This window comes from Oscarella lobularis, chromosome 19, assembly GCF_947507565.1.
Source record: "Oscarella lobularis chromosome 19, ooOscLobu1.1, whole genome shotgun sequence".
NCBI classification, from domain to species: Eukaryota; Metazoa; Porifera; class Homoscleromorpha; order Homosclerophorida; family Oscarellidae; genus Oscarella; species Oscarella lobularis.
This window is the reverse complement of record NC_089193.1, coordinates 472,327-483,796: the sequence shown is the minus strand read 5'-3', so window position 1 is coordinate 483,796 and position 11,470 is coordinate 472,327. Positions and strand designations below refer to the sequence as shown.

The following is an 11,470-nucleotide window of genomic DNA, read 5'->3' as shown; positions in this document are numbered from 1 at the left end:
CAGCTCCTCTGCGGCAGGGCTACGACTGTCGACAGGGACCGGTCTAGTTGTAGGGTTCTCTTCCCTATGCTATGATCGGCTCATGGGCTCATGCTGCTCATGGGTGAGCGACCCCTTCTACAATTGGCTCCATTTTTTGCGGCCTCTCCAGCGGTGCGAGCCCACCGTCCGTATGGAGGCCTAAAAGCTAAGTGGACAATACGAAGCGAGCACGTTTTATGCGCCATTTATTTTAGATCGAAGACGTCGATAAGCGCCTAGTGTAACATATGATATGGAAGAAGGGGCGTCATCATGCACGTGCATGGTAAGAGGAGCAGCGTTATTGCGTCTTCGAACGGAAACTAAAGCTGACGCTTATCTGGACTCTTTTTGAGAGGAAACGACTGTGAGGTGCATGCATGATCGAATGCGCGTTCGCGTTGCATGAAATTTCGGTGCATAGTTCACACACAAACCGCGGTCTATCATATTCAAACTTACGTGTCTACGTTGTCTGCGCTCGTGTCTTTCGTCATTTCGGGATCTCTAGAAGAATCTAAGGAAGACTGTTTTTTGGGGGGCTCTTCAGTTTGCTACAGAAGACAGCCTGTTCGCGCGTCCACATCCAATGGACAAAGAGCAGGAGAACGATCCTGATAGGAAAGATACGCTGGTGGAGTACAGGAGCATAAAAGACAAGCGATCGCGTCGATCAGCTGGTTTTTCCGTTTCCGAATAGCTCAAACTCACCACACGTCAAAAAAAATGTATTGAAATGACTTCGCTTCGTCTAGTTTAACATTTTCGTCGTTTCTTTTCCCTTCTTTGAACGGTTTGAGCGATGGCTTTAGTTTAGAGCAGGCGCACATGCAGCCACATAAAGATTAGGAAACCACGTGACTCGACTACTCGGGTAATCAATCTCCGAAGAAATGGAGTCGTTCTCAACGCTAAAACAAGCTAACAAAACCCTGGAGACAAGCTAATAAAAAGTTTTTTTACGTCAATTCAGTCGTTCATAGCTACAAGTCCTTCATGACCACACTGAGGAACAAAACAATAAATCTAGAGAACAGAATTTAATCCTACACAAATCTCATAGGTATTTGAACTTGTATAGATCCTCAATCTTAGCACATAACTCTCAAATGTTTGAACGTATAAAGATCCTTTAGTAGTCCAAGCACATGACTTTTAGAAAATCTCAGAAAACGCTCTCTGTGACGTGTGTTTGGCTATAAATGGTATTTGGTATTTGAACGTCAGTAAATAGAAGAATATATGTATGTTTAAAAGTTTGTCTAAAAATGCAACATTTGAGCATGGTTTCTAAATTTTTTAGGTAGAGACCCCTCGAGGATCCTCTTCGCCATCAAATTCTATATTCATTATAATTGCCATCAGAAGTGGGAATAAGCATCGCTAAACGATCTAATCGAGCAGTTGTTACGTAGATCTAAGAGTCATAAGACGACGTCACTAAACAGAATGACATAAACATTCACGTGGTGTTTTACCTTGAAAAAGAGATGACATAAGTATGCTTTCGTACGTTGGTTCCAACTCAAGAAGATTTCACGATTACAGTGCCAGTGAAGAGAACGTTTAAAAATTGTCAAGAAAGCACTTCTTTTCTCAAAGATTGCTTGAATGGGCCTTGGATTGAAAGCGGAAGAGCTCGTCTGACAAGTGAGCTCATGCACATGTGACTTTGCTTGGAACAAAATAATATCAGCGTCTCAATTTATTACATCAAACGAATGCTCTCTACTTTTTCTTTGTTTTCTTGTTAATGAGTTGCACTCATCTACCATAGTGGACGTTTGCTCAATAATAAAATATACATATAATGGTGATATCAATTTTTAATAAGGTGAAATAAGATGGAGAATATGAATAAACTATGTCATTGATTAATAAATCACGACGATCAATCTAAGACTCAAATTACTTGAAAAATAAATTTCGTTGGAATTGACCTTACAAAACAATTAAATTGACATCCAAAGACTTGTTATCTTATTGTTTCCTACACAAATGTTCCCAAAGCTCTTCTCGCATACAAAACTAAAGTTGATGACGTCAAGTGACCTTTGTACAAATATTGATCTCGTGCCCTCGAAAGGGTACCTCCCCGAAACACGTCCCTCGAAAGGGGACTCCCCGGAAGCAACTCCGACCTTTATTTAGTGCGCAATTCCCCGCGCATCTCCCCATTGTTCCGTGTTCCCCTCGCCGCGAAAGAGAGAAGAGAGAAGCGTCTAGACGCGATGGATAAACGATGGAGAAATCGCGTCCACGACAGTCTTCCGTCGATCGTCGAAGTGTTCGATCCCATGTCCGTTCTAGATCGTCTTCTCGCCGAGAGACTCGTCTCTCGAGAGCAATACGCAATGCTGCGCGATTCGTCCAAGACGAACGAAGACAAATCGCGTATGCTCCTTGTCGACATTTTGCCGCGAAAAGGTGAGACGGCATTCGACGGCATTCGACGAGTTTGTCGACGTTCTACGTGGAACGGAAAGACAAGAACACATTGTTCGGCTGTTTTTGGAGCCAGGAAAGAGAAGTACTATTCGGGAATGTGCTTGGATGGGATTTGACTAAATAGATTCTATGTAGAGAATGAAATTGATCGACTTGTGGATGAGAAAGTGAAGAAATTGAAGGGAGATCTTGCTCGCGCCGAAATAACTGTTGTCGGATTGAGAAATAAGGTTGTTGAATTGGGTTGATAGAAATGTGATTGGGAGTTACATATATTTAGATTTGTCCTTCGATGCGAAGTCCAAGTCCCAAATGGGAGACAAACATACCAAAATTGCCCATTGATTATGGTTCGCCATCTGGACGTGTGGCTGAAGTCAATGGAATGCTACATGTTGGTTATGGGGATAGAATGTTTCAGTTTAAGAAGGGAGCGTGGGAGGGAGAGGAGAATCACCTTCCGGAGATTCAAGACATAGGGAGTGTCTGTGAATGTGAAGGGAAAGGGTATGTCATGGATATCAAAGACAGGGATCGATGTTCGAGTATTTATGAATGGAAAAGTGAAACGAGAGATTTGGAATTATTAACTAAAATACCAGATGAATATCAACTCAAAAACAGATCAGCAATTGGACACAATGGGAACATTTATCTTGTGGGAGGGATGCGGAGTGTGAAAGAAGGGTTTCTATTCAGTGATCGAGTTGATTGTTTTGATATTAATAAGGGAGAATGGAAACCAATAAAGAAAATTAAGAATGCACGGTGGGACTGTTCATTGGCTGTGATTGATGATAAAATGTTTGTTGGAGGAGGGTTGGGGGCGTGGAATTCAGTTGAATGTTTTTCAATGGAGAAACAAGAGTTCATTGATATCAAACCAACTACAAAGGACAGGTGTCAATTGTCATCATGGAATGGGAAACTCGTCGCAACAGGAGGATGGGGAGATATTGGAGAATGGGAAAGTAGCAATTGTGTTGAAAAGTACGATGAATTGTCTGGGTATTGGCTTCCATTGCCATCAATAAATGAGGGACGAAAGGGACATGGTGCATGTACAACAAAAGACAATCAATTATTTTAGTGGGGGTAGAGGGTGCTAGGAACTCAGTTGAATGTTTAAAAATGTAAATGTGTTATTGGGTCCCAATAAAAATTCCTGTTTCTTGTGGATTGCTCACCGTTCAGTGAGGCGAAAATTCCACCGACGCTTTGACTACAGCGTGTAAGTCGGTTAGTTTTGTCACGGATCTTAGATCTAAGATCCGTGGTTTAGTTCCTTCTTCGCCATGTTCGCGAACTCATGGGCGGGAACCCGCGATGCGGCGTTTGTTGAACGCAGCAGCCTCTCCTCGACTCTTTGTGCGGCGCGATTAGGCCCGTAAATAGTCCTTTCAAAGCGCGAGGAACCGGAAGTGGGAAATGAGCTTGACTTATCCGCTGAGTTATGTTTTCTGACCTCTTAGGCTGTTATAATCATGCATAGAAGATTAACAAAGACGTCAGGTGGACGTTTGCCAACTGTGCACGAATTGGTGAGTTTTATTCCCAAATTTTGAGGAATATTCTACAAACGTGTTTTCTCTAACTCCACTGGCACGGTTTAGGACACCTGACCGCAGAAAATACACCCTGGAGTCGGTCCCCGATGTCAGTGTGTCGCAGCTCGCACTTAGTACTGCGCACACAATGTGTTGCGGTGCATTAGATAGGATGGGTCGCCCCTGGTTAGGTAGCCCCCAAACGGACGCTTTCACGGTGCAGGGCCGCCTTACCATCCACACTGACAAGGGTAAATTGCATGTGGGCCTTTATCATCTCTTTTTCATCTCTATTTCGTCCCTTCACCTCACGGGCGTGCCTGCATGAACACGCAATGTTATTCAAGTGCAAGACTAGAGGGAAATTGTGCTTCAAGCTACACAAAAGGCTAAAATAGGAAAAGGCACAACAAAAAAGGTGATGGACAATTCAGCAGCAGTTTTGAAGTTTCGGCAAGCACGGAAACCGATAAAAGACGTCTATTGTCAGGCGCTGATGTAGTCGCCGACCCACCACTGAGTAGTGGCCGCCTGACCATTGGCACACCTGTGCGAGGATAACTGATTTTGATAGCGCCCAAACGCGTCGACCGATCCCGGCGCTCCTGCAAGAGGCAGGCCACCGTTACTATTGACATCAGCAAAGAAGTGCATATGCTGATCGGATCCGCCATTGAATATCCACTCGATCGAGCACTGCGAACAGGAAACGCCGAAGAGACCGATATAATCCATTTTAATTGAAGTGCCGTCTGCGGGCACCCTGTCTGAAAGTATGTCGCCACTTGTCAGCTTGACGCTGAACGAAGCACGTGCATAATCCTGATAGGACAAGGACGCGCGCAGACTCTCGGCTTGGAGTCCGCACGTGGCGCGCCACTTGCCCGACGAGCTGCGCAGCGAAAGCATACGATTGCGAGACAGTCTGTACGATTTTAGATTCGGCGAGTCCTCGCTGATTGGCCGATCGACGACGAAGGCGCGATGAGGCGAACTGGAGTCGACTCCGTCGGCCTGATCGCGCTCAAACGCCTCGATGAGAGTCCAAGAGGCGCCGACTTCGCTGTCAAAGTCGCAGAAAACTTTATACGGATTGCCGTCAAAGTCTTCGACTACGTAGATGCCGCTGGCCGGATTTCCTCCGCGTCGCAGATAGCTTATGCACGTTCGATTCGTGTAGCGTCCGAGCCAGTATTGGGTCGTGGAAGTAGGAGATTGGGTGCACGCGAAATTAGCCGGCGGCTTTGTGTGGTAGTAGCCCCAGTAGTGGGCATTACCGCCTATGCTAGGCGCAGTACAGTTGTCCGAGCTCGGATCGTAGTGGAGATGCTCGCCGAGGGATTGGGACCAGTAGGCAGTACAGTGACGACACGTTCTGCCTTCGATTGACATGAATTCTGTGCGCGTGCAACCGCGACCGCCGTCCAGCACCGGATCATAGTCGACGAGAGCGACGACCGCCGTATTGTCGTTCGCCGCGCTCGGATTTCCTGAACTGATGCTGAGGCTTGTGAAGAAGTTGCACGTGGCGTGGAAGTGCGTCGAATCGGTGCGCGCGGACGACGTAAAGCGATTTCTATAAGCGACTGAATTGAGTGGCGGATTCGAATAGGGAAACGAAAAGCCGTTTCTAGAACCGAAGCTGCTATAGTCGTTCTCCTTGGAAAACGACTCGATGAGAGTCCACACCACTCCTTGCTCGCTTGAATCGCAGAGACTTTCGCTGCCGCTGTCTCCGTAGTATTGCACTCCTCTACTGAGCGAAGAGGTGCTTCGGTCATAGCGCTGAACGCAGGACAAGAAGAACGCGGTGCTGGTAGTCGTCTAAGTAAACAGCACTTGGCCATGAAAGATGGTGCTTTCCTGTCTCTGCATACCTGATTTGTGGTAGATTTCTCCAACGTTTTTACTTTGACATTCAGCTGATTGCTGAGCTGTTGGACTGTCGAGACGTTCGTTTTAAGTGTCTTCAATCCATCAACCTTACACGATTAAATCGAACATTTACGAATGCTAACGGGGAAGAACTCTAGTCTTTACGCTTTTGCTGAGATCTTGTACGCCTTTTCTAAGTGAAGCGTAGCTGTTTTCAACTGCCACGAGTCTGCTTGCCAGATCAGATCCAGATGATGGTGCTGATGTCGATGATATGTGGCCTCCCGGAGATGTCGATGATATGTGGCCTCCCGGAGATGTCGATGATACGTGGCCTCCTAGAGGTGCCCACCCAGTCATATGAACTCTTGGCGGGTCCGTGTAATGTATATTTCCAGAATCCATCTTTGGTGCTTGGCTGCCTCTTTGAGGGCTGATGCTTGGTCGAGCAGCTACTGAAAAACAGCAGACATACGATGACACAGAAATTCAAAGTGGGTGGCTGTGCAGGCATTAGAACAGCTTCTATGTACGGAAACAGCTCTGCAGTCTTGTCTACGGTATGCCTTCCTTAATTAAAAACGTTAGTCTTGTGCGAAAGTACGTATAGGGTTTAGTAAGACGCCGTAAAGAATTTGACTGCATAAATTTGTGGGCGGAGCCGTTTTGTTTTCGATATGCCGTTACGTGCATGTAGTGGCTTACGTTCTTTGCAGTTGCACGTCGTCGTGTCCTTGGTGAGAACGAGAGCAAGGGCAACGCATCCGACGGCAACGCCCACTAAGGCAAGCACAATGGCCGTTCCGATCATCCACGCTATTGAGCCCGAGCTGCGGCAGCATACTCCCGTTGACCCGGAGTCGCCGTCTTTTGTGAAGCGAACGGTGGAGTCGGTCTTTGAGTAAGACGCGAGAGTCAACTGATCGGCGCTGCTCATTCGTCTAGCACGGTGGGTAGTCTGCACATGGAATGGGAGGAGGCGACAAAACCGCCGGTGTTATTTCGAATGACTAATAGAATGCATACTTTCCTAATGCCATCAAAGAAGGCCGTTTACGTCTAGGCTAACGATTTACACGTACAGTGGCATTTCCACTATTCAAAATCCTAACATGATGTCGCTTTTAATTATAGGCGGTCATTTGTCAGCTTGTGCTACTGGGCAGCAGGAACTTATGCAATTGTGCGACGTCAGAGTAGACCTAAAGGCTGCGCCTCGCCACGTGCAAGGTCAAGGCGTCAACGAGAAGAATACAATTACTGTGCCAGTATGGGAAGGCTTTCGGCACCGTCAGACAACAAAAACTTAATTCAAATTTGAATAATAAACTCTGATTTCTAACGAATGGATTTTTAGTTGTTCATCAACACCCGGACCACGGGATTTTTGCTCGCCGTGGCCGTTGTGAACATCGCTTGTAGCTTTACTTCAGGTCATATCAAGACCAACGTCTTAGCTTCTATTCGGTCAACGGAGAAACGAATTCGACTTACGACGGAGGAGAGACGAGCATCGAAAGAGCGATGGATAAACTCGGCCCTTGGGCGATGGGGAAGCACTGAGACGCGTCAAGTTCACCGTCTAAGTGTAGGCCTTGGAGATATCGTCACACACAAAAATCAACTCCCGTCTGCGAGTCTTACCTTACGTTTCGCATGAAAAAAACTGCTTGAGAGACCCCTTAGGGAGCCTCACTTTTTCGTGAAGGTTTCACAAGAAAGAAAAAGTGATTTGAAAGGCATTCCAATATGTCCGAATCGTGTCTTGCGAAAAAAATTCAGTTACGAAGGCTCACTCTTCAATGACGAAGGACCATTACCCGGATAAAGGCACGTTGAAGTCACCGAGTTTTCTTCGCAGGAGGCAGCGCTTCTGCAACCGGCTTCTGGGATTCCAACGTGTCTCTAGAGAAGGAAAAGTCCGTCTGCGCTACACTGATATAGGTGGGGCTTCGTTTCGAAGTATTTTCAGTGAAAACAGCTCACGATTTCGAACCAGGTTCTCGTTAGTAGTCACAAATGATTGTGTGATTTCCTTATAACGCCCTTGCGTCTTCAGAAAGTCGAAATGAAAGAAATATGTCGCCTCAAGCGAGTCAAACCGACGTTGCAGCTTTGTATATATCGTCGTGAATTTAATTAGGCAATCATAGGTATAGCGGGGTCCCTTGAGAGCTGTGCATCCAAATTCAAACGTTTTGTCCCAGACTTTATAGACAGGCTTTGCTTCATCCGGGTGTATTTAATACAATTATAATATACATCGAGGTGTTATTTTTTCATTTTAATCGTACATCGTTTAAGGTTGAAATTTCAGGTAATGCATAAATCATATCTTTTTGTGGTCTAACGACTACAACAAAAAAAGCAGATTCTATTTAGGAGATCATGGATCTTCGTTTATCGCCATTCCATAAGTAACAGGTTAGAGTGCGTATAAAAGACTAACAAAAACGCCCAGCAGAACCAACAGTCCGCTCACAACAGCAACCCAGTTACAATACAAGGCTCGCTTAGACGACTTTCTGGAACCATTCAAATCTCCTCCATCCACCCAAATTCGAACCTATGAAACGATAGTCTTCATTACAAATAAAGTTGAAGACGACAGCTCTTATTATTAGAATATGCCAAGCAAACCTGTGTGGAGTACCACAAGGCGATAAGACCAATAGGCCAAAATCAGCACCGAAGAGTGAAAATCGTTAAACTCCAATAGTCGTTGCGAAGTCACGGAAAATTGGAGCATTTTAAAGTCGCCTACTTTGTTCGTCAACAGATTGTATTCTCTGACGTCCCCATTAACGAAGCTGCCGCTGCGTAAATATTCAACTGCCGCAGTATAGCACAGTTCTTCACTTGCATGTGCCGACAAGTCGGCGTTTTACCATGGCTTCTTTTTGGCCTTATAAACAGTAACAAAGCCAGTACAATATTCCATTACAACCAATAGAAATTTATCGTCAAAAATTTTAATTAGAATGATGAAGTTTGGGAGCAAGGTGACCACCAGCGCAGTGTCGATGTGCCTCCGTCCGAGCTTAACTGTCACGCAAAAGAAACAAACAAACCATTCCTGCTTCCTGATGCGCCTCGATGGCTCCGCGGCTTTATTGTGGCAAGAATGCTTATCTTCTAAGCTTTCAGAAAATTGGCCTAAAGTTGCCCGTCTCATTGAAGCAGAGAACGAGTAAAAGTGTCCGAGATTGGATACCGTCCGAGTACCGTGGTATACCCACCTCTATATGTACCCCTTGACGTCTCTTGTGGAGTCATCCAATGAGCAAACAAAAACTCATCTAATTTGGTGACGATCTATTATAGTGACGTCGACGTCAGCAAATCAGATCGTAACTATTTTAGATCAGGATAAAGCTTTTCGAAGATGAGTACTTACTTGTGACACGCAAAAGGGATGGCGCTGCTATTTTGTGCAGGAAATGTAAATATATTAGAGAACGTTTGTTGTGCACAGTGGCTTCACTGTGACGAATGCCTACGTGGGGTTGACAACACAGTGACACATTGATCTAATATACTGACCATCTATTATGCTGACCCCACAGCCAGGCTTTCCTTCGGTTGTGCAATGGGAAAAACTGTTTTCGAGACCCCTTAGGAGGCCTCACTTTTCGCAAAAACGCTTGGGACCAGAAAAATTACTTCATACCCTCTTCGGACATTGCTGCTCTCGCCAAAAGAAGTGGCCGCGGAAAACACGTACCAGACATATATATGAGTTTGCTTCTATCGGTTTCCCGGATCAAACAAGAAAACCAAAATTGCTTTGACATATCTAAACGTAGTTTAAATTGTTCCGGTCTCAATTAATGTGTTCGAATTTTTTCATTTGCTTAATTTGTGTTACATTTGTTTTAAATTTATATGTATATTGTGGAATCCTTACTTCCGTCTTCATCATTGACTAGCTCGGTTAGTCAAAAAGAACTTTTACAATTAACGTTTGTGAACGAGTGTTTCAATCTTTAACGATTATAATCGATCTAATTCTGTCTGCATCACATAGAACGTGTACCTAAAAACTATGAACAAACGGAAGAACAAAAAACATAAAAACAACAATGAAAACAACAAAAATCAACGACAAATGCAAGAACATTAGCCGGTAATTCAGCCATGAAACGTCATCACCAATAAAGAAAGTCTCACACGATTTCTTCCGCAACTGCCGAAGTAGCGGAACCAACAACGTATCTGACTTCATTGCCATCCCCACGAATCATTACCTGCGTCACACTATTGAGACCCCAATCCTCATCACCGCCTTCCGAATCCTCCTTTACGCCACGTGATTCCGTGTCGTAAGAAAAAACTGAACTGGTAGCATCAAAATCGATGTATTGGCTCTGATTTTCGGCTTCAAGCATTTTGCCCAGGAGCTGTGTAAGACGGCTGAACGCCGGGCGATTATCAGGATCAGCATGCCAACATGCAGACATTATCTTGTACCTAAAAAATCTGCGAAAAAAATTCTCATTATCAAAAATACTCACAGCTCAGCGGAGCAGTTTTCGGGGCAGTTTAATCTTTTGCCACTACGCAAATGCGACAAAAGCTTCCCACTCGAAACGCAAGGATAGGGGAAAGAGCCTAAAACTCAGAAGTGCATGTTTAAGAAAGAAAAATACAGAGATAAGCTCACCAAGAGTACATATTTCCCACATAACAATTCCAAAGGACCATCTGAAACGTGGAAGACTTTACTTTCAATTACTGAAATGAAAACTAATTTTACACGTCGCTTTGTTCGGAGAAGAGACGCTGCGTAATAGCTTCAATAGACATCCAACGCAGTGGGAGACGTCTTGTGGTCTTTTGACAGTAAGCACCGTCGTGATAGACGGATCTCGTTAAACTAAAGTCGGACACTTTGAGTAGTTTATTGTCGCAAACGAGAACGTTCCGACAGGCCAAGTCGCGATGGACCAAACCTTTTCCAGACAAATATTCCTATAAGTAGGAATTCAAGAAGAAGTTAAGTAGCACGACTATAACTATCCAAGCGATTTTATACCATTCCAGATGCAACTTGCCAAAAAAACGACATGAGGTCACGAGCACTAAAGTTCTGCTCACCTTTACTATCCTCACCTCCTTCATCTGTATGTAATATGTAACTGATTTATTTTGACTTTATATTTCGAATCCTTACTATCAACGACGTTTTTCACTTCACCCGAATCCTCCTCATTCATCTCACGCCACGGATGATTATGTGCGCCCAAACCCGGCGACGACGTGGGCGTTTCGTCATCCTAGAACGACGACGGTTAGCTGTGACCATTAAGATGGAAGAAAAATCACACGCCTCGCTTAAGCTTTTACACTTCAAAACGCTTTCATCTGATTGCTGCTCAGTATCATCTTCAAACTAAAATAAAAAAACACTACTCTTTGCGGTATACACTCTATGCGTTGGATGCGTCCGTCTATAGATGTTAGCTAACAAACCTTGATTTTCCTTTTCTAAGATAGTTGAGTAAATCGCCATTCATGCAGTATTCAACAATGAGGCAGAAGGGCTTAGCTGTTGTTATGCATCCTAAAAGGCTAACGAT

The 11,470-nt window shown here is 44.7% G+C and overlaps 2 protein-coding genes across 2 annotated transcripts; one reads left to right on the top strand and one right to left on the bottom strand.

Annotated features, from left to right (window-relative positions):
- Nucleotides 1-2,337: 2,337 nt before the first annotated feature.
- Nucleotides 2,338-3,646, top strand: LOC136198384 (kelch-like protein 4). The gene is made up of 3 exons (XM_065988333.1): nt 2,338-2,551; nt 2,605-2,699; nt 2,750-3,646. Exon 3 carries the CDS (start codon nt 2,762-2,764, stop codon nt 3,557-3,559), a length of 798 nt encoding a protein of 265 aa, XP_065844405.1. The 5' UTR covers nt 2,338-2,551; nt 2,605-2,699; nt 2,750-2,761; the 3' UTR covers nt 3,560-3,646.
- A 6,287-nt stretch (nt 3,647-9,933) lies between these two features.
- LOC136198382 (tyrosine-protein kinase receptor torso-like) lies at nt 9,934-11,152 on the bottom strand. The gene is made up of 6 exons (XM_065988330.1): nt 11,065-11,152; nt 10,927-11,012; nt 10,648-10,862; nt 10,555-10,595; nt 10,406-10,502; nt 9,934-10,361 (listed from the first exon to the last, which is right to left on the bottom strand). Exons 1-6 carry the CDS (start codon nt 11,105-11,107, stop codon nt 10,058-10,060), a joined length of 786 nt encoding a protein of 261 aa, XP_065844402.1. The 5' UTR covers nt 11,108-11,152; the 3' UTR covers nt 9,934-10,057.
- Nucleotides 11,153-11,470: the final 318 nt, after the last annotated feature.